At 45.0% G+C, this 27,245-nt stretch overlaps 2 protein-coding genes across 2 annotated transcripts in view; one reads left to right on the top strand and one right to left on the bottom strand.

The window, feature by feature from the left end:
- EVI5 (ecotropic viral integration site 5) overlaps positions 1-27,245 on the bottom strand; it is a 203,470-nt gene that overhangs the window by 32,449 nt on the left and 143,776 nt on the right. The window contains 1 exon segment of the mRNA XM_075615534.1: positions 21,245-21,340. Within this exon segment, the coding sequence (XP_075471649.1) occupies positions 21,245-21,340 (96 nt within the window).
- The window catches only part of RPL5 (ribosomal protein L5), a 293,177-nt gene continuing 284,633 nt past the window's right edge, over positions 18,702-27,245 (top strand). The window contains exon 1 of the mRNA XM_075615533.1: positions 18,702-18,706. Coding sequence (XP_075471648.1) covers positions 18,704-18,706 — 3 coding nt within the window. The 5' untranslated portion in view covers positions 18,702-18,703. The remainder of the gene's footprint in view (positions 18,707-27,245) is intronic.

The following is a 27,245-nucleotide window of genomic DNA, read 5'->3' as shown; positions in this document are numbered from 1 at the left end:
GGAACCCCCCTCCTCCCCCCCGAGCGGGGCCTGAAGCGCGCCTGCGGCAGCCTTCCGCGGCCCCGTGAGGAAGCCTGAGCAGCATCACTCCGCTGCGGTCCCCGCATGCCCCCCCCCCCGATACAGAATTAATCAATAAATCTAGTTTCATACCCCAACAGGCGATCCCGGCAGGGGAGAGCACTGGGAGAGTACCCTCTCACTGAAGGAACTGCGGGTCCCACCACATGGCTGCAGAGGAGGAAGCGCCATCTTAAAGGAGCACTCCTCTGAGTCACCATCTCCCCTTAAAGGGGTAGAAGGCTGCCTGTCCCAATTGTCAAGAATTTGGCCCTGCTGCCCGAGCCTCAGAGTGCCACAACCCTCCATCCTCCCAGCAACATTACACTGAGCTAAATAAAGAACTACTCAGCTGCACCAGTCCCCACACCTTCCCCGAAGCAGCCGCAATGCTGCCAAAGAACAAGCGGACCCAAAACACGGTCACTAAGTTCTTAGCACCAGCGCAACGCCAGATGGAGCCGGCCGCAGAAATCCAAGATGGCGTCGCGGACCCCGACCACGCCGGGACAAGTGCGGAGCAGATCCAATTTGAACTGCCTGAACACGGACTGCACAAAGATTTCTTTGAGGCCCTATTTAATAAAATCAGAAGGGGGTTCCAGGAAGATTTGGCTTCAGCCATAGAAGGTCTCAGATCCGACGTAGATAGCCTCGCCACACGCGCTGACACACTAGAAGCAAAAGGTAGAGGAGGTCTGCCACACTTAATCGACAACAGAGGACGAGGTGAACAGGCTTGGTAACCTCGTAAACGAGCTAAGGGACGCCCTCGACGACCAGGAAAATAGACAGAGGAGACAAAACATCCGCATCAGAAATGTGCCAGAAACAATCCTGCCGGACGCCATACAAGCTTACCTGAACAAGATTTTCCTGAAGCTGGTCCCAGATCTGCAGGAGCATGAGCTACTGATGGACCGCGCCCATCGTGCCCTGGGTCCCAAATCCCCAGACCCCAACCGCCGCAGAGACATCATAGTCAAAATGCATACCTACACCGCAAAGGAGCGTATCATGGCAGCTAGCATAGGGGTGGGTGACATCCAAATAGGAGAAGACACACTGCAGATCTTTGCTGACCTGTCTGCCTTCACAATCAACAAACGCAAAGACATGAAACCCTTAACTACTATACTGAGGGCTCAAGGCATCCGCTATAGATGGGGATTTCCCTTCAAACTGGTGGTCCCCAGAAATGGACGCTTTCTAACCATTGTGGACCCAGAGGATATACAGGACTTCATTAAGGCTCTCGGAATACCCTCTCCACAAACCCAACAGCCTCCCCCCAGAGCGGCCAACAAACCCACCTCCTGTGAGACCCCCCGTGCTACGGAACGGCTGGCGAGCCAGAAGCAACACTAGAGCCAACTAACCTCATCTCCCGCTATGGGCCGGAAGCACCAGCTCCCCACCGAAACCTTCCTACAGCCCATACTGCCGCGACAGACCCGCCGAGGACCGACGAGGACTTGAGGGAGGAAGGCTGCCAGAGGACCCCCCCCCGCCCCGAAGAGAGGCCAAGTCCACCCATCTATCTGATGTTCCTGCTACCTCCAATCTCTGCAACTGGCGCCGCAGCACCGCATCCCCAACGGAGAAACGCAGAGACAATCAGCGACAGATCCCCAGCATACTGCCGTCTAGAACTCAGCCAAGACCCCCCTCCACTAACCCTCATTCCCCCCCACCACAACCCTCTCCTCCCCTCATCCCCCCCGCCCCTTCCACCACCCCCCTCCCCCCCAACCCTTTCCCCCTCCCCCCCAACCCTTTCCCCCTCCCCCCAAACCTTTCCCCCTCCCCCCCTCGACCCACCCCCCTCCTGAATCCCCCCCCAATCTCCCCTACCTGCCCCTCCCGACCCCCCCCCTTTTCCTCACACCACTTTCCAGAGCCGGGGGAGCCGGAGTCGGAGGGTGATGACCCCAACCTGGGGCCTCTGACCCCGGCGATCGCGGTACAGCCCCCCAGAGAGAAAACCCTGGCTACTGAAGAGGACTATGCAGACCATATCTCTAACCCAAGGGGGTTCAGCAACAATCAGGTTGGATCCATCCTTTTCCCCCTGACCCTGATATGCCACCAATCTACTCCTAAACCCCCCCGCCCCTCCGCCACCACCACCGCTACTGTCTGGTACCCCAATCACACTTGTAAACGTCTACGCCCCCAACGACAACCAACTCCCTTTCCTAAGAACACTCCTCCAATCCCTAGAACAGCAATCTTTCTCATCTCTGATTATCTGAGGTGACTTTAACATGGTGGCCTCTCACGCATTAGACAAATCGAACCCCGCCCCCACCCTCCTCCCACCGCCTCCCACCCCATACACCATCAAATCCCAAAAGAAAGCTAAGAAATTTAGTGACATCATTGAGGAATACCGGCAGTCCTCGTTTTACAACGCTTCGCTTTACAACGAATGGCTTATCCAACGCTATGCAATGCATACCTATATTCATTTTTACAACGCCAAAATGGCTTATCCAACGCTCTTAGAACGCTTTGCAACGTTGTGTATGTGTGTATATATGTACACATTCACATAAACAACGTTGCAAAGCGTCGTAAGAGCGTGTATATATATATATAATATTATACTATATAATATTATACTATATAATATATTATTTATTATGTTATATATATATATATATATATATATATATATATACATACAGTATATACACTATATAATTTATATATATATATATATATATATATATATATATATACATACAGTATATACACTATATAATTTATGTGTGTTCTGCATATCTTATTGCCTGCATAAAATATTTGGTGTATTTTAGTGTTAAAAATGCCTTCAGGAACGGAGCCTTTCATTTAAACAGTGTTCTTATGGGAAAACGTGTTTCGCTTTACAACGCCATTTTGAGTAACGCATTGTGTTGGATAACCGAGGACTGCCTGTACTCACTAGTGGATATATGGAGGGCTCAGCACCAGGGTCAGAGGGACTATAAACACAAAAAAACAAAACTGTGCGCTACTACCTAACTACCTATAAAGTTTAAATGTATAAATATATACAGTGCAGTGACTATACCATCAATTTAGTGATAAAAAAATTATAAAAAATTAAACCACAACTCCCACAGTGAGATAATTATACATTAAATAATAAGTGCCACATAACCGTGTTGGGGATAATGGCGTCTGCAGCTGTAAACGCAGGGGTGGCCCTGAAGAAGTAGTTAATTCTACGAAACTAGTTGGATGTAACATTCTATTGCCTTATATCTGCTTACATTGGCCTTTGTCTATGTATTGGCCTGTCCTGTTTTTATTTCATCCTGTGTGCTGTTTTGGACACGTGAGAGACTTTGTAAGACTGTTCAAACTTCCCTATTGAATCCACCACTGCTGTGTAGACAGTGACGTCATTACACAGCGTCCCGCGACCGAGCAGCACCGTGGCACGCTGAGGGCACCCCAGCAAGCTGCGTTTTAACCTCTGTGCAGAGGATACACCTGCCGAGGTACAGGAGCAGCTTTATATCGGCCAGGAAGCAGGAGCGATTTCACCGAGCCCCAGTACCAGCTGCTGAACCTGCCTGCATGAAGGGAAAATCCCCTTGGGAGTGAAAAGACTGACGTCCTGCCCCAGAATCAACTGAGCTGCAGCAGCAGAGGGAAGCAAGCACCTGAATCTACAGCTAACAGCTGCCGAGTGGTAAACAGTGTGATACACACTACATGCCTTTTACCAACTTTTTTCATGTACGCAGATATATTACCCCCTTTTTAATTCTATAATATATTGTTGAATTTGCTTCACTATTTGGCGTTGTGCGCTGTTTTCTTTTGTTTCCATTCTCAGAGGGACTATACCTTCTTCTCCACCCCTCATCAGTCCTACTCAAGGATCGATTACTTTCTAGGTACTAGCAACATCTTCCAGGCGTCCTCCCAGTCAAACATAGGCCCAATCACCTGGTCCGACCATGCACCAATCGAACTTACCCTATCCATACCCTTTGTGAAAAACACCCAATACAGATGGAAATTAAATGACTCCATGTTAAACTGCCCTGACACAGAAATGGCACTCCGCCAAAAGCTATTAATGTTCTTTCAAATTAATGCAGGTTCAGTCTCTGGGAGGCCCATAAAGCTTCCATCAGAGGAGACCTGATTTCAATCGCATCACACAAAAAGAAAATTAAACTTAAGCTCCAAAAAGAGATCTTAGACAAGATCACCAAGCTAGAACAGCAGCATAAAACTACGGCATCTAAAAAAACACTTAAACAACTAAATCTAGCTAGATCTGCCCTCAAACAGACCCAACTCGAGGAAGTAGAGAAGGCGCTAAGGTGGTCGAAGCAAAAATTCTTCGATAAAGGCAATAAAGCTGACAGGCTTCTAGCCTCAAAACTCAGGGGCACGAGAGTCAAATCTCAGAGAGCCCGCATACAGACACGAAACGGACAGACCACATACATAGAAAAAGAGATAGCACAGGAATTTGCAGACTTTTACTCTGACCTTTACAACCTTCACCCCCCAACCCAGGACCCGGTTAGCCTTAAGACTATCTCACAATATCTAGAGCAATGTAACCTGCCCACCCTATCCCAGGAAGAGGTAGATAAGTTAAATAAAAACGTCTCCCAAGAGGAGCTATCTGAAGCCATTAAATCACTCAAATTAGCCAAAACCCCGGGCCCAGACGGTTTCTCAAACTCTTATTATAAAAAGTTCATGCCAATCCTCTCCCCATACCTATTAGATATGTACAACTCCTTCCTCCAAGGGGAACCAATCCCCGCTACGATTACAGTGGCAAATCTGGCTATAATCCAAAAGGAGGGTAGAGACCCACTCCTCTGCGGTAACTATAGGCCCATCTCCCTGTTAAATACCGATCTCAAAATCTACAGTAAGATCTTGGCAAACAGGCTAAATCCAATTCTCCCTAGACTCATACACATAGATCAAGTACGTTTTGTGTCAGGAAGACAGGCCTCCGACAACACCCGCAAAAATGTGGATATAATAGACCACGTGCATCTCACCGGATCCAAAGCAATGATTCTGAGCCTCGACGCTGAAAAAAGCGTTCGACAGAATCAAATGGTCTTTTTTAGACCAAACAATGCTGAGGTTCGGCTTCAGTGGCCCTTTCCTAGAGGGAGTGAGAGCCCTCTATCAAAACCCAACAGCGTATGTCAAACTATCAGGCGGCTTCTCGGATCCAATAAAAAATCAGGAACGGGACCAGACAGGGCTGCCCGCTTTCCCCCTTGTTATTTGCCCTAACCATTGAACCTCTAGCGGCCAAAATTAGAGCCGAAAAAAGTATTAAGGGGATCCAAATTGCGGACCGAGAGTACAAAATTTCCCTATTCGCGGACGATGTGATTCTGACCCTCGATGACCCCCTTTCCTCCCTTCCTAGCCTTCAAAGGCATCTGACTCAATTTGGGCAGGTCTCTGACTATAAGGTCAACATAGACAAATCGGAAGCCCTAAATATCTCCCTCCCACCCCAGACGTGGAAACTTATCCAAGCCCACTACAAATACAAGTGGAGCTCCACCTATATAAAATATCTGGGGGTCAAAATTTCAAACTCGTATAACTCCTTTTATCAACACAATTACCCCCCCTATTTGACCAGATTAAAAAAGACTTGGAAACGTGGAAAAAACACCAAATTTCCGGGTTCGGAAGAATAGTGTCCGTAAAAATGAACGTCCTCCCATTACTATATAACTTCCAAACCCTCCCCATCGTAGTACAACGCCCGGCTCTAAAGAACATCCAGTCACTAATACTCCAATTCATTTGGAACGATAAGAGACCTAGGGTCCCAAGGTCAGTGATGCTCTCCTCAAGAGCAAGAGGAGGCATGAGGGTCCCCGACTTAGTCAGATATTACCTCGCAGCACAATTGAAGCAGGCTGTAGTTTGGAATTGCGACCCAGCCTCGGCCTGTTGGCTCGCAATAGAGTCTCATTACGCGCAGCCTCACTCCATCCAAGTGGCACTCTGGACCACAGGAGGTAGAGGAAGCGGGCCACAGAGGTTCGGCCTCGAAGCAATGAGATGCACGTGGGACGCATGGCTCAAAAGCAAAGGGAAGTATGGGTCTGCTAGCTTCCCCCTCCCAGCTCACCCCACTCTTTGGGAACCCAACTTCCCGCCAGGGTGTTCCACAAGACAATTTGACCAATTCCAGGGTCACAATATTAGGATGGTTGCCGATCAACTGCAGAAGGGAGAGATCCTAACTTTTCAGGCATTAAAGAATAAATTTCAGACCCAAGACCTTCATCTATTTAAATATCTACAACTTAGGCACTTCCTACACTCACTGTCTCCAACCTCCAAATTCCCCCGCTGACCCGGTTTGAAACCCTATGTCTCAAAGACATATACCAGAGAGGCCTGATATCACAGATATACAAAAGCACGGAACCGACATCAGACCCCCCGAAACACCGCTATATGCAAAAATGGTCAGACGAACAAGGTCTCCCAATAGACCTGGAAGACTGGGAGGATATTTGGGAGCAAGCCCCTAAAACCTCAATTTGTACGACAATAAAAGAAAACATCTATAAAATTATATTCCAGTGGTACCTGACCCCGGCTAGGCTGAGCCAGGTCTACCCCGGCACACCGGACCTGTGCTGGAGGGGATGTGGTCAAAAGGGAGACATGGCCCACATTTGGTGGTCATACCCGGAGAGCCAGAAGTTCTGGACCAAGATCCAGACACTCATCTACGAGATCAGTGGAATCCCCCCCCCCCCTGGACCATCTGACAATGGTGCTGAGCAAACCCATTGACAACCTCCCCCCACCAATGTCCTGGCTGATCAGGGCCATGCTGACAGCGGCCAGATGCTCTATAGCCGCAGCCTGGAAACAGATTAAGGCCCCCTCGAGAACCACAGTAGTGAGAAGGGTTAATGAGGTCATGACTATGGAGAAGCTTACGGCCATGCTCCAAAAGAAAATGCCCCAGTTCTGGAACACATGGGACCCTTGGATCGAGAGAAAAACCCCCAAAAATTCAAAGCACCTAGGTCTAGCAGCCACCCCAAACAATTGGAGAGCTACACGGGGACACCTCTGGGCAAGCCCACATACCCCCCTGTAGAGGGAGAAAGGGGGTGGCCCGGGATTAAAGGGGTTACACCCCATTTGGCCATCCCCTGACCTCACCCGGGAGTCAAAGGGTTAACTGGGCTAAGACCCAGAACGGTGATTTAACCCCTGTAATGACATGTACATGTGTATTCCCCTGTTTTATTGTAACAACTGGTCTGCAGCCCACACACACTGGGATCCATCCGGGAGCACAAGGGTTAATAGTTGTATAGTGATTATAGCCCTTTGTGTAGATTTTCCCGCCTTTTCAGTCACCATTTTGCAGGTTCCCATAGGCCGCCTTTAGGGCTCAATGCTTTTTAATGGTGAATCTTGCTGTGGAGTCCGGATCCTGAGAAGACCAGCAGATGGCGTCCGAGAGGGAGAGCGGCGGTTTCCCATTGAAAGTCTATGGGCTCATTGACTTCAATGGAGAAACCCTCGAGAGAGCTTTCCAGGAACAAGTTGGCTGCCGTCCAAACCGCTTAACCGCAAAGCAGATACAATTTCAATAGAAGAGCTTTGATCACTTACAAGTCAAGTTCAACGACAAGTGGCGTGGGAATAAACAGTTCTATGGCCCCTAGGAATAAAATTCTTTCTGTCTCTAGTTCCTAGACTTCCCCCCACTCGACCACAACTGGGTCCCCGTATCCTGGACCCCCGATAAGGGTCGAACCGAGGAGAGCGGGCCGCGCAATAGGTTCCAATGGCGGTGGCAGAAACAGCTCAGGAAAACGGCTAAGTGTCAAATGCAGAAATTTGGTATTCCATAGCTCCGGTTCCGGAGGGTCCCGAGAGTCAGGGTTTGGGGTGTCTGTAGCCACTGCTCCGGCATCACTGCAGAACCATCCTTGACCCTCTGGGACCAACCCGACGGAGTATGGACCCCCTTGAAAGTTCGGGATTTGTCCCATAGACTTCAATGGCGGCCAAACCCCATTGACCGGCTACGGCGGAAAACCCCCATTGACTTCAACGGCGGCATCGCCCCGTTGAAAGTCTATGGTGGGGATTCCCATAGCCGCCAGTGGCGGCGGTTTGCCATTGAGAGTCCATGGCGGCGGAACCCGTTGTTTTCAATGGGGATTTAGTGAAAAACCGTGATTTCTTTTAGCGGAGACTTTTGTATTAAAATGTAAAACGGTTTTAAGTGTATTTGTGTATCTCCGGTTTCCCAGGTCGTAGCAGGTCGCAAATTGGACCATAGGGTGTCCCAGTTCCGGCATTGAGAACTGGGAAGTTTGGACCTGCTGGACCCAAAGGAACCGGATATTTTAATATGTTCATGTTTTATCCAACATACTGTATTCCAAGATATGGGTAAAACTCAGAGGAAATTCCTTTGCATACCAGAGTAGCATATGGCCAGAAAGGCGACCCCATGTCTAGGACCTGAGTATGTTTCAAAGGATTTTGTCACCTCCACTGTTTGCATGAGGGTGGAGACTCCTCAAACCAGAGTAGTCTTCCAGTGTTCCATTTCACACCTCACAACAAAGGATTTCCTGCCCTGTACTCCATTTGGTAGACTAGCTGGCATTCCTGATATAGAGGAGGGGTTATAGAAATGGGACCCCCGAGCTCTACTGCGCATATCCCAACTGGCCGGGGGGCATGGGTCAAAAAGTGTTCCCACGTTAACCACTGGCTGGAGTTAATTGAAAACCAATCCACGGCACTCAAGGTTAAGGACAGGGCACAAAAGGTTTATAAACTGATGTTCACCCTGTATCCTTTGTCTTCAATTTATCATCTGATGGCTACCTGATTGCGAGAGAATTGCTATGCTATATACTTCTCATTCCCCAACCCCAAAGTAAGTACTTCTTGTCTGTTACTGTATTATTCGTGTGTTCACCTATCCAAAGGAATAAATATACTTTATTATAACTAAGACTCGTTTCAGTTCAGACACAGTGATAAATATATATCATCTGTTATATATATTTATGTGACCTTATACAGCCTGCCATAATCTCACCGTGACACCCCCTCCCCTCTTTCCCCCTTTCCCCTCGCATGTTTGTCTCCTCCCCCCCCTCCTCCTCCACTTACTCTTTTTCCTACTGAAAACGGAAAACTGTTATTGGTCCTTCACTGAAAGTAATGAGCAGAGATGTTGTGGGCCCACGACACTACTGTATGTAAAATTATCTATGACTGTGACCAATAAAAAAATTGTTACAAAAAAAAAAAAGGGAGCTAACACAGCAGTCTGGTCTCCTGTAGCTCTCCAAGCTTTCAACTCCCATAAAAAATCTTTTGCTTCTGCTCCTATTTTGCGTCACCCTGATCCCGGGCTCCCCTTTACCCTAGAGGTAGACGCATCCGACGTCGGTGCTGGCGCCATTCTCTCTCAGAGACAGTCCCCACAGGCCAAACTTCATCCCTGTGGGTTCTTTTCAAAAAATAATTCTTCGGCAGAATGGAACTATGACGTCGGAAACAGAGAGCTCTTGGCTATTAAACTTGCCCTTCAGAAATGGAGACATCTTCTGGAGGGAACGGAGACCCCCATTTCGATCTTTACTGATCACAAAAACTTACTTTACATTGAGAGTGCACGTCGCCTTGGGGCGCGTCAGGCTCGATGGTCTCTTTTTTTTCGAGATTTAATTATCTCATATCTTACATTCCTGGTTCAAAGAATCAAAAGGCAGACGCACTTTCACGTCAATTCCTGTTTGAGGATGATTCCGAGGTTATCTCCGAAACAATATTACCCTCCAAATATATTGTTTCGGCCAACTCTTTTGATATCCTGGATCAGGTCATGGCAGCACAGTCTAATCTCCCGAGGGGCCTTAAGGTGCCGGTCGGCCGTCTGTATGCAGCTCCACGCTTCCTTAAGAAGATTCTTGAGTGGGGTCATTCTTCTAGGTCAGCCGGTCATCCAGGCATTAGCAGGACTTCTGACCTCATTGGTCGTACCTTTTGGTGGCCAACCATGTTGCAGGACATTTCAGAGTACGTAAAGACTTGTCCAATCTGCGCCCAGGTTAAGACCGCTCGTAAAAAGCCGTACGGCCTTCTGCAACCCCTCCCTATACCAGAACGCCCATGGAGTCATCTGTCCATGGACTTTGTGGTCGAACTTCCAACCTCTAAAGGGATGAACACCATTTTGGTTGTTGTGGATCGTTTTTCCAAACAGGCCCATTTCATTCCTCTCAAAGGCCTTCCCAATTCCCCTACCCTGGCAGGCATTTTTGTTAAGGAAATATTCCGCATTCACGGAGTTCCCCTTTCCATCGTATCCAATCGAGGTACACAATTTGTCTCAATTTTGTCGAGCTTTCGCTCGCAGGATGGATATCACCCTCTATTTTTCGTCCGGGTATCATCCCCAAACTAATGGGCAAACCGAGAGAACGAACCAAACTCTGGAGCAATACCTCCGATGCTTCATCGCAGACAGCCAAGACAATTGGGTAGATTTACTTCCATGGGCAGAGTTCTCCCATAACTCTTTGAAGAACAGCTCCACGTTGAAATCCCCTTTTTTCATTAATTATGGTTTTCACCCGGGTCAGCTGCCCATCACCTCAGTTCCTTCCGGGGTTCCAGCGACCGATGACCGAATCAAGGATCTTCAGGAATCCTGGAAAAGGATCCAAGAGGCTTTGAGAAACGCAACCCATAGACAGAAGGCACAGGCAGATCGTCACCGTCGTCAGGCACCAGTCTTCAAACCAGGGGATAAGGTCTGGCTCTCCTCCAAGAACATTAGACTGAAGACTCCAAGCCACAAACTGGCTCCCAGGTTCTTGGGTCCATTGTCAGTAATAGAACGGATCAATCCTGTGGCATATCGTCTGGAACTTCCTCCATCCATGACGATACCCTCCGTGTTCCACGTGTCACTGCTGAAACCTGTGTCCCAGAGTCCACGGTTCCATAGGACACCGATTGACCCTAAACCAGTCATAGTTCAGGGGCAGGAAGAGTTCAAAATCCAGTCTATTCTGGATTCCAGGAGGAAGAGGGGTTCGGTACAATACCTGGTTCACTGGAAGGGCTTTGGCCCAGAAGAAAGATCTTGGGTACCTTATCATCAAATACATGCCCCCAGACTGCTGAGACTCTTTCACTCCAAATTTCCCCAAAAGCCATATTGGAGTCGTCCTGAGGCCGCTCCTCAAGGGGGGGGGGGTACTGTAAGGTCCGGGGGAACACCTCTCTCTAAAGTGGTTTCCCCCGCGACTTCACTTACCCCCGCTCCAGTTCTGCCTTCGCGCCGCTGCGGGATCTCCCTTCTCCTCCGCGGCTACTGATCTCACGCATGCGCGCGCACGGCCGAGGACTTTTACATCCTCCCTCAGGGGGAACTCCCGCCCCCAGCTGAGGCTGCGCGCGGCGCACACGCCTGATGCACATGCACCGCTCACAAGCTGCACATCTAGTACAGCTGTGGCAAGTCTCCCTACCAATCCCCATCTTCCCTGGGGCCGCTCCCTCGTTACTCCCCCTCTCCCTATTGGTCCTTCCTCCTACTTATACCTTGCTCAGCCATTCATTCTTTGGCTGAGCATAGCTTTGTATGACCTGTGTTAACCACGGTCGTGCCTGCCTCAGTTCCTGTCTCTTTGTCTCCTTAGTGATCCCTTGCGTACCGAACCGGCCTGGCTGTGGATCCGCTCTGGTCTTCTACCCTTGGTTTGTATCCTGACCTCCTGGACTCCCTGACCCCTTCACTTCGGTTTGCGGATTCCGACCTACCTCCCGGTTCTGGACCCCAGGCTCTCGGTACCACCTATCATCTGGAACCTCCCTTCTCGTCTGGCGAGTATCTTACTTTATCTTATACTCCCAGACGGTTCCAGACGCCTATTTTCCACTTTGCAGGCGTGTCCCCTTAGCTGTGGGTGCAGTTTGTTACCCATCTCACCTCAGTTTCGGGGTCCCTCCTTGTCCGGGGTGAGCACAGCGTAACATATGGATAGCGAACGAGATAGATCAGGACCCGCACAATTTGGGACAGGTCAGAGAAATCCCCCAGAAATTAAAATCATTGCAGACTTTATGAAGGAACACCAACTAGTCAATGTTTTGAGACCACTCAACCCTCTCAAAACAGATTACACTTTTTATTCAGCCCCTCACAATACATATTCGTGAATTGATTTTTTTCTTAGTAGACGTGAGACTGCTATCACAAAAAGTGCAGGCAAACATTGACAATATTGTGACGATGGGGAGAATTTGGCCCGGGATTAAAGGGGTTACACCCCAATTGGCCACCCTCTACCCTCACCTGGGAAGCAAGGGGTTAACTGGACTGAGGTCCAGTAATGTGTTTTTACCTCGCTTCAATATCCAAATGCTTATTCCCCTGTAAAAAATGTATTGTTTCTGGGCCAGTGTCTGCACCACACACACTGGGGCTTAAGGGGTTAATAAGCTAGTTTAAGAAAATACAACTGTGGGGTGTCTTTTCAGAAAATCTGGACTTCAAAAGGATTGATTGAAGTTGGGTGTGAAAAGCAGAAGGGTTTTTTGGTGCACAGTATGTTAATACCTAATTTGCAGGCCAAGGGAATATTGCTACAGACAGCTAGACCCAGGCTGGGACATTGGGTGTGACATTTAGCACCAGGTGACAAATGTCCACCACCCAGGGGTCCCTGCTTCAAAGGATTTTTTGATGGGGGCCAGGGGGTGCGGTTACCAAGGGGATATCAGAATGGGTGACCTTATTAAATATAAGAATATTATGAGATGTCCTCGGCGGAACATGCTAAACATTACATATGTGTATTCGTGGGGCCGAGCCCCAGCTAATGATTCTAAACACTTGATATCTAACAGATACTAAGAGCCAGATATTAATATCTCTCTTAATTTTAGTACTACACGGTAATATTTAGTCTCATTGGGAGCGTCATGTGTGACGGAATGTATTAATATGTCTCGCGTGCCAGTAAGTACTACTAAACTGAAGTTATGAAGTTATTTACAGTGTATATGGAATTTTGGAATCTGTTCTGAAAACTGCAAACTCCCTCTGTTATGGTAATGAGCAGGAAGGACATCTTGCTAGAATTTACATAGCCTGGTGATCAAAGGCTAAATTGCCCAATTGTTTATGCTGGGCCCAGGGACCAAAGGAACTGAATTTTTAAGTGTGATACTTCGCAAGTCCAAAATCTGCTTCAAAGACTTTTGCTAGCCTTTTCGGCATCTAGGGTTAAGAGATGAGTTTGACATGGTATTTAAGTCAGAGTCAGCCCTTACTCAAATGTCTTTCATGTCTTCATGCAATGTCTGCATGCAAGGTCTTTTCATGGCTTTTCGTGTCTTGGGATTATGAAGATTGCTGTATGAACTGCCAGTCCAGATGTGACTGTTTCATCATTTCCATCTTTAAATGTCCATATTTTGCCTGTTATTTGTATATTTTGTGTGTTCACCTTTATCAAGGAATAAATTATATTTTATCATATCTAAGTCTCGTCCCAGTTCAACCCAGTTATATATATATATTTTGGTGTATTATTAATAGCCTGTCACAAAGCTCCCGTCACAAATATTACGTGGTCAGACCATGCAATGATCAATATTATCATACCGAGGCTTTATCCTATAGGGGGGCCCAGACAATGGCGATTGAATGAGTCACTGCTTTGTGCACCAGAATTAGTGATAGATTTTTCTTTGACACAAACTACACAGATCTACCATTCACAACGATATGGGAGGCGCATAATTATTAGGGGCACCTTTATCAAAATTGTCTCGCGCAGGAAGAAAGCCCGCTTGAAACACGAGCTAGACTTGACAAATAAGCTTTCTGAGCTAGAGGCGGCTCATAAGGCCAACAGCACTGCAGACGTGATGGCCAGGATTATCCAAACTAAACTTATGCCTTTCAGTTAAAACAGAACAAGCTTTTCCGGGGCCTAATATAAAAAACTCCCTAATATTCTTATCCCGTATCTAGTGACCATGTTCAATAAGTTTCTAAAGGGTGAAACAGTCCCTCAGACGATGGCTACAGCTACCATAGTATTAATATACAAAAAAGATAAAGACCCCACAAATTGCGCCAGCTATCGCCCTATTTCGCTCATAAACACTGACATCAAACTATATGCAAAAATTCTAGCTAACCGCTTACAAAAATATATGAAATATCTGGTTCACCAAGATCAAGTGGGGTTTATCCCAGCTAGACAGGCTCCAGACAATATTCGGAGGACTCTTAACTTAACACAGCCGAAAAAGAAAATACCCCCTGTATGCTACTCTCACTAGATGCAGAGAAAGCCTTTGATAGGCTGGACTGGCGATATCTTTTTGGGGTGTTGACGGAAATGGGGTTCACAGGAGCCTTTCTTAGGGGTGTACAGACCCTATACCAAGCCTCATGTGCTCAGATCAAAAAAGCAGGGATCCTCTCTGACATAATACCCATAGCAAATGGTACCCGGCAGGGCTGCCCCCTTTCTCCACTCTTGTTTGCGCTCTCCATTGAACCCTTGGCGGCCGCCATGAGACTGGACCCCAACGTGTCAGGTGTGCGAGTGGGAAAAACAGAACAAAGTGGCGCTATTTGCAGATGACATACTAATGACGATTACTAGACCGCTCACTACTCTCCCCAATCTTTTTCAAGCATTGGGACATTTTGGAAGTATATCAGGCTTCAAAATATATCAGTCAAAATCACTAGCTCCAAGTATCAATCTGTCCCATTACTTGATCAAGTTTCTGAGTATTCATTTTGACTTAACATGGTGCACAAACTATATACCATACCTAGGGATAAATCTTACAAAATCCATGCAGACAATCTATAAGTTTCTTCCCTGAAGAAGTAGTTAATTCTACGAAACTAGTTGGATGTAACATTCTATTGCCTTATATCTGCTTACATTGGCCTTTGTCTATGTATTGGCCTGTCCTGTTTTTATTTCATCCTGTGTGCTGTTTTGGACACTTGTGAGAGACTTTGTAAGACTGTTCAAACTTCCCTATTGAATCCACCACTGCTGTGTAGACAGTGACGTCATTACACAGCGTCCCGCGACGGAGCGGCATCGTGGCACGCTGAGGGCACCCCAGCAAGCTGCGTTTTAACCTCTGTGCAGAGGATACACCTGCCGAGGTACAGGAGCAGCTTCATATCGGCCAGGAAGCAGGAGCGATTTCACCGAGCCCCAGTACCAGCTGCTGAACCTGGCTGCATGAAGGGAAAATCCCCTTGGGAGTGAAAAGACTGACGTCCTGCCCCAGAATCAACTGAGCTGCATCAGCAGAGGGAAGCAAGCACCCGATTCTACAGTTAACAGCTGCCGAGTGGTAAACAGTGTGATACACACTACATGCCTTTTACCAACTTTTTTCATGTACGCAGATATATTACCCCCTTTTAAATTCTATAATATATTGTTGAATTTGCTTCACTATTTAGCGTTGTGCGCTGTTTTCTTTTGTTTCCAATCTATAAGTATAACTATCCTCAACAAATTCATACGCTCAAGAGCGATTTAGATGGGATAGATATTGCATCTCCTGGATAGGCAGGATTACGGCAGTCAAAATGATTCTCCTTCCCAGGATAATGTACCTTTTTCGGACTCTTCCAATTCAGGTCCTGGAGAAAGATATTTCCAGTTTACAGAGCAGTATTGCTAGGTTCATATGGTCAGGGAAAAAGTCCAGAATCTGAAATACAATACAACAAAGGCCCTCGAAGCTAGGAGGGCTAGCGGTGCCCAATCTCCGAAAATATTTTGATGCCTTGCAGCTGAGCAAGATACTCCTATGGAACTCAGAAAGAGGTACGAGAGCATGGGTTGATATAGAGAACCACATCTGTTCCCCTGCAGATCTAGACACTTTGCTATGGCTGGACAGCCAAGATAGGCCGCCAGGATGAATAGCAAACCCAATGATTAAGCATTCACTGTCACTTTGGGATCGGCTTAAATTTAAGTACAGATTCACGAACAAAAGCTCTGGTATGATCCCGCTTTTCAATAACCCCCAATTTTCCCCGGGGTTGGGGGAAGGTGGGTTTGCAGCCTGGAAATGAGGTGGCATAATTAGAATCAAGCACATGATATCAGCCAAAAAAATTAAGGGCTTCCCGGAGCTTCAAGAAAAGGCTGATTTGCGGCAGGGAGAGTTGTTCAGATATCTCCATCTAAAACATTTTATCACAACAAAGCACATGAGCACATGCTGAGATGTACCATCAAGAATACTGTGATAATTTCCCCCCCCTCCTCCCTTGCCCCCATCCCAGGTTAGTTGTTGTGTTTTATCCCCATTGATGCCCCCCCCCTCCCCATCCTCTGATGGACTGACATAGGATTTTTATTCAGCGCTGCGATTAGGAACGTTTTGTAAGGTGAGCTCCCTATGTGAAAAAACGAATGTCAATGTACTGTAATGCTCAACAACTTTCCCTACTCTTTTTCCCTTCTGTATCACAATTTTACAATAAAAAATTTAAGTTAAAAAATAAAAAATCATGTCCATATTTTTTTTTTAAAGCATTCAATGCTTTATTACACACACACACACACACACACACACACACACACACACACACACACACACACACACACACACACACACACACACACACACACACACACACACACACACACACACACACACACACACACACAGGGAATTGAACATGAATACATTTTATATAATACACATGCAGGAATCGAACCCAGGACCTTTCATATGGTACCAATTCTCTACCTGCAAGCCACAGGGTTTGTGTGATGTCACAGACTCTAAAAACAAACTTAACATATAGTACACAGTGCAGTTCACAGGCATGTGCACATACATATGTGTGCGTATACATACACATACATAAGTGTGTGTGTGTGGATATAATAGAATTATAGTATTAGGTGATAGCATTTTTTATTTGGACTAACAATATATGGGTATGTACGTACAGGTGGAAGCTAAATGCCCAATTGTCTGAATCTTATCAAATGTATGGTTCCAGAAACGGAACCTCTGCAGTTCATGGAGTAGCCTCTGAGGGTCTGTTACAAGCCACTGTGGGCATTTACAAGATCTGTGTGGACTAGGAAAAATTTTAATTCTTCAAGATAAGCCATGCTGTATATGAGAGGAATACACTTTAAACTGGTTTAACCCCTATCGGGTAGATCCAATGTGTGTCACTCACGGACTCTAGCTCTAACCCACTGGATATCACCTGCAGTGTCACGCAAGGCTCTGTTCTGGGGCCCCTATTTCAGTCTTCCTCAATGATCTACAATACCTACAGCTTGTAAGGGAGTTCAAACCACATTTATGCGGATGACAAACTCGTATGCATACAGCCCTAGCGTCTCTGACCTTGGATGCATACTTCAATCTGATTTCTCAAGACTTGAATACTGGATTTTCAAAAACAACCTCTTTTTAAACACCAACAAAACTGTAACAATGGTATTTGGGAATAAGGCAACATTTCTAAAGCTACCAATGAAAGAGCTTCAGATCAGAACCAACTAACACCATTCTTGCCCCGATCACTAGTTTTAAATATCTGAGCATATGGCTTGACTCCCATTTAACATTTTGGTAGCATATTGATACCGACATCCATGCCAAACTAGGTGTACTTTATAGGGACAGATCCTCCCTAAGGCCTTGGCCATGTTTAGCGCTTGCTGGCGGAAGCGTGCTGACACGCGCTCCCGCTCAACACTGAGCCCCTACAGCCACAATTAGAGCGGCTTTAATAGGGGCTCACCTGCGCTTACGCGCACTTGCGGAAGCGCAGGTCTTAGGGGAATTTAAAATTCCCCCGCTTGCCGGCGCGACAGGCCGGTGACGTGAGCGGTTTGCCCAATGAGGGCGAACCAGCTCCGTGACGTCACTGGCCCGCCCCCTGGCCAGTGACGTGCCCACCCCTGGCCCGTCCCCTGACGGCCCGCTGACAGCGCGTGCAGTAAGCAACCGCAAGGCCAGCACGCCAGCAGGGAGCATGGCCGAGGCCTAAGTCTGCTGGTCAGAAAGCAAATCGCACAGCAGATGCTGATGCTAATTATAAACTATGAAGACATAGTATATGGTACAGTACTCCAAACATACCCTAATATCTGCAGCTCAATATGTCACTTTGTCCTCTAATGTAAATACAACACACATCACTGTGAAATGCTCAAAGAACTAGATTGGTCATCACTTGAGTCAAGGCGCAAAATTAATCTTTCCTGTCTTGCCTTCAAATACCTTCTGGGCAAGCTACCCGCCTATCCTCAAGCTCCTCACCTCTACCGCACGCAGCCCTTCCCACCTGAGATATGATTACAAAAGACTGTTCACGGTCCCAAGGGTCAACAAAGTTTCGGGCCGCTCCTCCTCTTACATGCATCTCACATCTAGAACAATCTACCTGAGACTCTCAAAGCCGCAACCGGTCTAAGTTCTTTCAAGACTTCTGCCGTCTCACATTTTAAACTGATCTGTAACTGTTAAATATGCCCATAACATATATTGTCCCTAGCTGTCCGGCGAAATGTCTGTAAATATAATGTGTAACGATGTGCCCAGGACATACTTTAAAATGAGAAGCAACTCTCAATGTATTATTTTCTGGTAAAACATTTTATAAATAAATATGACTAGCACATACTATATACAGTTATGGAAATGTGAATGCTGCAGTGTGCAGCTACACAAATAAAAGGGAGGGTTATTTTTCCTTCCCAAACATGAAACTGTACTTTAACGCAGCAGTGCGCAAACTGGGGGGCGCAAGATTATGTAGGGGGGGCGCAGGCTGCGTGCGGGGAAACCTGGGGGCGGGCAGAGTTGTGCACGGGCGGCCAGAAGCTCAGTGCAGAGGCTGCTTCTCTTCTCTGTGTCTCCCTGCTGCGGGGGCGGGGCCTTGCTGCGGGGTCTTCCCGGCACACAGACAAGCCCTCCTCCTCCTGTCTGTTACCCGCCCGTTTTCAGCAGCACATGGGGGGACCGGAGCAGGTTTAGTTACTCCCAACCCAGCCCCAACCACCAGGTGTGTGTGTGTGAGTGTGTGTGGTTGAGTGTGTGTGTGGGGGGGGGGGGGGTTGTGTGTGTGTGTGGAGGGGGGTTGTGTGTGTGGGGGAGGTTGTGTGTGTGGGGGAGGTTGTGTGTGTGTGTGGGGGGGGTTGTTTGTGTGTGTGTGTGGTTGAGTGTGTGTGTGTGGTTGAGTGTGTGTGTGTGGTTGAGTGTGTGTGTGGTTGAGTGTGCTGTGTGTGTTATCTGTGAGTGTGTGAGTGGGTGTGTGGGTGTTGTGATTATGTGTGTGTGGGTGTTGTGATTAAATGCAGCGGTGCCCAAACTGGGGGGGGGCGCCCCGGGCGCAAGATTATTTAGGCGGGACGTGTGCGGCAAAACCTGGGTGCGCAGGCGAAAAAGATGTGTGCGGGCAGCCAAGAAGATGTGCGCGGGCAGGCAGCCAAAGATGTGCGCGCGCGGCCGTACAGGATGGTGCAGGTGGCGGCCACGTAATTCGGAGGTACGGGGAGGAGCACGCGCGAGCGCTGTGATGTCAAACGCCCCTCCTTCCGGTGTCTACCCTGCAATAGCGCTGTGTTCCTGCTCTCCTCCGCTGGCAACCTGCTTCGCTGCGATCCTCTGCGAGGGAAAGGGTCGGCTGCCACTGTATCAATCATACTATGAATGTACAGAAATAATAAAAAAAAAAAAAGTGTAAACACTTCCCCGCTCATGCTTGGAGAGTTGGTGATGTCACCGCTCTCAGCGGCAGCGTGGACGCAGCCGAATTTTGCAAGAGCGAGCTGTTTAAGTATGTAAGTATTTAGACTGCGCTTATAGTGCTGGCGACGTTGCCCAAAAAGAAATGCATTGTCGCCGCCGCGTGCGCTTATAGTAAGCGCGACGGGGCGACGCAATTTTTTGAAACCGGCAATATTTGATTTTTCAGGGGCTGTAGCCTCATGTGACAGCCCCTGAACTAATCAATGGCCTGGTTGCCCGCGCTGCTACAAAGCGAAATACAACTTTCGCTAGCGGCGACAGGTGACGTCACGCGTCTCCGTCGCGGGCACTATACGCGCAGCCGTAGACATATTTGTATTTACATTATATACCGTTTAATAAAGGTTTTTTTTTTCATGTGATTTTGATTACATCAGGCAGGGGGGGCCCGAGAAATTTCATGGATAAAAAGGGGGGCTCGGCATAAAAAGTTTGCTCACCCCTGCTTTAACGGACAGGTCACCCTCCTTTCTGCCCCAAACAAAACATCTGTATGTAAAGTATTTAGCCACTTCTATTGTTCTTGATTTGTAAACTCTGCTTAGACTAAGATCTTCAGCGCACGGGCTCCTATTCAACACTACATTTATTCAACCTGATATCTAGAACGATTGTGTCAAGGCAGTTGGTCTGCAGTGACCGAGAACGACATTGTAAGAATATCTCAAATGAATTATAGGGAAGAATTCTGCAGCCGTGGTGTTTTGCTCAGTTTTCAAGAAATTTCACACAACTGACATTAGGCAAGTATCCTTTTTTGCAATCTCGGTCCTACCAACATAAAGGCACATACTTTCCCCACAACGGTAAGAGACCACAAATCAGCACATGTGCTTCAGGCACAACTGCACTCTAGTTTCACAAAGAACCACAACAATTTAGACACAGGGATTGAAGATATGCTTTACTGTCAGACAAAAATGTGTTTATTTTTAGAGCAGTTTTTCTCCAGTTTTCTACTAGACGTTAAACAATAGCATATATAGTTAACCTGTAAATATAGTAACAAAGAAGGGAGTACGATGATACCTTGCATTGAACCAAGAGTGCATAAATTACCAGCACCTCATGGTTGCTTCTACTTCTAACTCCTTCCTTTGTTACTTTACTACAAGGAAAAAAGGACCAAGATTGCTGCCCATCCTTTTTTCTCTGTAAACGTAGACAAATTTAGAAGTGTTGCAAGTTAAAATTTTATCTGTCATCTGAGCAGTGATGGCGGTGTTGATAATAAACACGATGAAAAAAATCTTAATTTAAACAAAGAAGTTGCAGCAATTTTCCACATCTCACTTACCTCTTGTTTAAGTTCTACAATCTGATCTTTCAATTCTCGGATATATTGGCTACAGTCAGAGTTGTTGAGCTGCCCTTGAATTTTCCCTTCTTCTTTCTGTTTAAAATAAAGTAACAGTTCTCATGACTAAGGGCACTTGTACGTCATAATGGCAGCCAAATACACTGACAGACCAATTAGGCATGCAGAACATTACCCACATCTGCTATGCTCACATAGTTCATCATCCAGGTAATCCAATACTAAAATGAAGCAGAAACTCCAGGCTTGGGATATAGTAGTTTCCAGAAAATATACTTGCATCTTATGATCCCTACGCACCATGTCATATTGGATTTCAACCACCACCATATTCTAAGAGATCTTGAAGCATTTCTCCAAAGTGGAGACCTGGTCTAACATGAAGCTAGAGGCGACTACACTGTACCTAGGAATCATACTTGAGGTAGGAGTTACTATAGTCCATTTGTTATAGGTTTGGGAATAGTTATATATATATATATATATATATATATATATATATATATATATACATACACACACACACACACACACACACACACACATATATATATACACACACACATATATATATATACACACACACACACACACACACACACACACACATATATATATATAGATACACATATATAAGAATGACCTAGGCGCACAGGGAAAGAGAGAAAAAAATGGAAGGGGGAGTGGGGGAAACAAGGAGTAGTACAGTAGGTGTATATAATTGATAATATTTGGTGCTAATTAATGCACAACACATGTAGGATCATCAGAAATCCCTTAATTGCTACAGCCAAAGCGGGAGTAACTACTACAAAGATATCTAACCACAAGGAGAACTACGGTGAGAGTATTCCAATTTTACTACGGGACTTTGTGTGTATATAATAATACGGAGGACTGGTTCAAGATCTGATTGTGTTACTATACCCATATATCTCAAGGGGGTCATTGATGCATCAGACCCATAATATTGTGCCTCTTCCATACTGCAATGTTATCTCACATGTGTGAGCTCTTTTATACCTATACTATTAGGTGGGTTTTTTTTGTTTTGTTTTTTAATAGTTTAAAAGTTCTACTGTCTCAATTTCACTGACCACTGGACAATATATGAAGATATTCACAGTACAAGCAATCCAAAGGATCCAGAAGTTATCAAACTTGTTTAAAGAATCGGGTCAATCGTCAGACCAAGTTTCCTTAATTAGTTCTATAATACTACATGTGTTGTAAGTGCTTTAATTAGCAGCAAATATGATCAATTATATAGACCTACAGTACTAAATGTTTCCCCACCCCCCCACCCTTTTTTCTCTCTCTTTCCTTGTGTGCCTAGGTCATTCTACACAGTGTAATCTACTCGGCACCTGTGCGGTCGTGGACCTTTTTGGCAGCAAAAGGATTAGGGAAAGTATAGTCACTTTGATTAACAATTTTTTATATAGTGATAAATTATATCTTATATATTGTATTTGTGTTATTATACACAGGTAGTAATTGTATATTGATTGCGCTTTTTGTTCTCACACACATTTTGTTTTCTCCTTTTATAGAAAAAACAGTAGAATTTCAGTGGTCCTACCTTGGTCTAAAAGCAGCTACAGAAAAACTACAAAACCGATTTCCCCCCTGTAAAGAATATCTACCAACCAACTCCAAAATTCATTAAACTGCAATAATGTCTAATGATTCAGGCCGATCTCTTTTTAGATCTTACTCAAATTAGTTAATGACTTACCGGTAAAATAGATCACAAAGAGGACAGGATTATTATAACACTGCTGTTTGGTGGAGTTGGTTGGAAGGTATGCATTATGTTACTAAAGAGTTTGTGATGGTAAATATTTCACCTTCGGAGTGGGGGGGGGGGGGGGGAGGAAGGGGAGGGGAGAAAGGAGGGAAGGGGCTGGGGGGATAGAGGAAAAAACCCAGCAACACAAATTGCATTATTACCAGATATTGGTCACAAAACAGTTTTCCATTTCATGAGTCTCACTGGAAACATCCAACATTAAAAACTAAAGGTAACACATACAACTTTGCTAGGTGCTAGTGTGTTGTATGATTCAAGACTCAACCAACATTTGAGAACTGTTGTTTTGGATGCTTTTCAGACTGGACAATAAAGAGCACAGTCCTTCAACAGTGAAGGCTTCTTCTGCCTCCAGAATGGTGCGCTAATAGAGCATTGTGTGTTTACATACAATGGTAATTCAGGCCTTTAATTTTACACAGAATATTATAAGGGCACACCTCACATGTACAATCATTTGAATCATAACATATTCACAAATACATAGCTGTGTTATTACACACAATACCATTTTTTTTTAATAACAAACCCATCATGTTTTTCACATCAAAATATCTATTTATGGTTTCCCAAAATATAGGTGGCAAAATGGCAGCCACAAGCACATTTTCCAAGAACCTACATACAAGTGAGGTTTGATCACAGAAAGTCAGTTAACAGACTTCCTTTAGAAGGAAAACAGGTGCAAAAAATAAAGTCAAGATAATTCAATAGTCAAAAGTTTGTTCTTTCAGAGCACCGGACACATTCACATGCTCCATTACACCCAACCCCACCAGTAACGCAGGGCCCACCTTGCACTAAATGGGTTAAAACAAAACAAAAAATTTAAATACATTAAAAAATTTCAACGTTTTCATGTATAACTATGACTCTGAAGCAGTGGTAGGCCATGATCTACTGAGCAATTAAAAGGGCCAATACATTACACACACACGCAGAAGGAACTTTGCAGCCACGGGAAGGAACTCTACCCGCTCCGGTTACCTGCACAGTAATGCCGGCACACTGGTGAATACGGTCCCTCTTCTTCTTACACACGGAACAAGTGATTAGCAAAGCAGAAGAGCGGCAGTATTTACCAGCACACAGTCAAGCAACAAAGTATTTTTACCTTGTTTTTTTTTTTTTTAAAAGACTGGTCTGATTTTATTTGTAGGAGTAAATACTGTATATTACTTCTATTAGTTTATTTTGCGCAACCTTTGGATTGCGCCTTAAAGACCACCAATTCGGTCTGTTAAATAATTTTTATGAAGAGTCTGCGTGTTTATGGTAGCTCATTTCTTATTTATTTTTAAAGCTGATGAACATGAAGCTGTGCTATTCTGTATTTATTATTTCTCAGACAGACTCTGGAGTAAGAACACAGCATATAGAAGATGAGGCTATGTGACAGATCAGTGGGATACACTATTTAATATAGCACTCTAACTGTAGTAATATAATAAAGCCTATAGAATACAATAAACATTTGAGTATTAGGAAACTATTACAAAATAATGAGTAATCCAGATAATGTCCAGTACAATATGGGGAAAGCTAACAGAACATTGAACACATATTTTCTGATAACAACTCTTAGGCTGCGCTTATAGTGCCTGGCGACGTCGCTCCGAAACAAATACATTGAATCTGTCGCATGCGCTTATAGTAGGCGCGACGGAGCGACCAAAACTTTTGTAGTCAGTGGAATTTGATTTTTTTTAGAGACAGTCGCCACATGTGACTGTCTCTAAACCAATCACAGAGCGCCTATTGCACTCTGCCCTCCCCCTTCGTGATGTCACTGGCCTTGTCGCCAGCGATGTCGCTCAAAACTAAAGTTCAACTTTCGCCGGTGGCGACGGCATCGGTCGCCGGCACTATAAACGTGGCCTTACAGTAAGTGTACCCAGCTTTGTCCTTTATCCCACATCCTACTCTCTTTCCATTGCATCCCAAACATCTGGTGCATAATGCAGTCACCTGCATCACCACTTATAAATCATTTTGCAGAACACCTGAGTCCCCGCTGTGGAACAAGATACCGTAATACACAGGAATGGGACTTTAACTGCTGTCACTGTTTTATTATTAATACTGAAGTCCCAAAAACAAAAAGATAATGGGACTAAGCCAGGAACATTCAAATAACAAACATTCATATAGCAGCCTTCCTTCCATTTTTTTTAAAGTTTGTTTTCATATATTGTTTTCCAGTACACAAAGAAAAGGAAAAACAGTACAGGTAATTTCTGCTATAATGGCAACCCCATTCATAAAACACATTACAGCAATATGACAGAACCAAATGTGTCAGACAACTGAAACCTGGGAATGTTTCTTCTCATCAAATTAAAACGGTGGAAATAGAAGTGTTGTAAGAATATACTGTATGGAATTTCAAAAACTATTTTTTGCTAGCACTTTGAGGCAATCTCCAAAGGGCAATGAAAAGTTATGTAACCATGCAAACAGTCATTCTATGCACACGGTGGTGAAAATCTTGCAACTGCGAAGCTAAATGGTTCTAAAGATTTCTTAAGAAGTTTAAATTAGCATCCTGTTAGACTACAGTGTGTTTTACTGAGCTGGCAACACATGAAACAGGATCAGTGTTCCCTGTGCTAAATGTTTTCTTAAAAAGGCAACACAGATGTTTGGGGTCTGATGCCACAATGTGAACACGACATTTACCAATTAGAGTAGAATATTCATGTTAAGCCCTAGAAGAAAATGTAACTTGTGCAACAGGTGTACATGAGAAAACCAGCGCAAATATGGCACATCCACAGTTTAACCTCCTTATTCATTGGAGGTCAAGCAAATAAATAAATGGGATTCAGAAAACTATATTTAAGCAATTCACAAAGTTCTGATGTATTGTGATTAAAGAGACTGTACCATTTAGTAGCCCCAATACTTAATCCTTGCAGTAGTAGACCTCTGGCACAGAGCGGGTTAAAATAAATGGAAGTAACCAACTTCCTTAAAAAGGATTACATCTTAAAAGGAAAAATAACACATTTTAACCTCCTCTGAACGGTGAATGTTAAAAAAATAAAAACCACTCATCTTCCTCCAATATTGACTAGTTATATAATGGGTCATTGTGAAGGTAAAAGAGGGTTTAATACTTGGGTTTAATACTTTTCCTGTAAAGAGAGATTTTCCAGTTTATAATAAAATAATTACAATCTTCTAAAGCACCTGGTCACCAGGGAAACATTACAAATGTAAATTATAAACGTTATATTTATAGGGGTATCATTTGTAAGATAGAGAAGTGATGAGTACAATCTGACTAAGTAACCGACAGGTGGTGGGACGGTAGTTACGTTAGAGACCACTCTATTTGCAAACGTTTATCCATGTAGGGATCTGCATTTCAGCCTTAAAGAAAAAATTATGGATTTCAAAAGTCCAGGCAAAATTTCAAGTATAATTTCGTTAAGTGATTTTTTCACGTGATCACTAAATTGGAATGAACCTATATCCATATTTTCTAAAAGTTTAAAGATCCAGTGACTTGGATAGTACTTAGATTATAAGTTCTTCTGGACAAGGAGTCTTTCAGTGCTTATTCCCATTATGTCTCATGCATTACTGCTGTAAAGCGCGACGCACTTGGATGGCCCAATCCAAATAAAGATATACATACATTTAGTTAATAAATACTCCCATAATGACGCTGCAGATAGTCTGTAATGTATTGCAAGTCTTCCTGGTAGGGTAGTAACATGTACATGGAGATGCCCCTGTGTCGGTAAAGAACTAAGCAGAGTTAAGATGCACCAAGTTCCAACTGCTGACTGCACAGTTAACCGCTCACTGAACACTTTTCATACAGCTCTGCGGTCTACTGAGATAAAGAACAGATTTTCAAAAACTGATGTGTATTGAAAAGGGCATATAATGTGGCAGTGTCCTTTCGGTGACTTTGTGGTGACTCACTTTAGTACAAAGAAGAAGAAAAAAATATGTAATAAAGCACTAGGGCTGATAAATGAAAAATGTTTCCTGTAAACCAGCAGATGGAAACTAAACTTTAATTTGAATTTGAGGTTTGGTGCTTTACAAAATAATAGTATTTCAGAACATAGAACCAACTTAAGGCACTGATTTAGGTAACAACTTAAACTTTAAATATTTTCCATAGTCCTGAGGTGGATAGAATAAGTAAAC

The sequence above is a fragment of the Ascaphus truei genome, chromosome 10, assembly GCF_040206685.1.
Source record: "Ascaphus truei isolate aAscTru1 chromosome 10, aAscTru1.hap1, whole genome shotgun sequence".
Classification (NCBI taxonomy): domain Eukaryota; kingdom Metazoa; phylum Chordata; class Amphibia; order Anura; family Ascaphidae; genus Ascaphus; species Ascaphus truei.
Note: the sequence above shows the minus strand (reverse complement) of the source record. Positions and strands in the feature narration are given on the sequence as shown.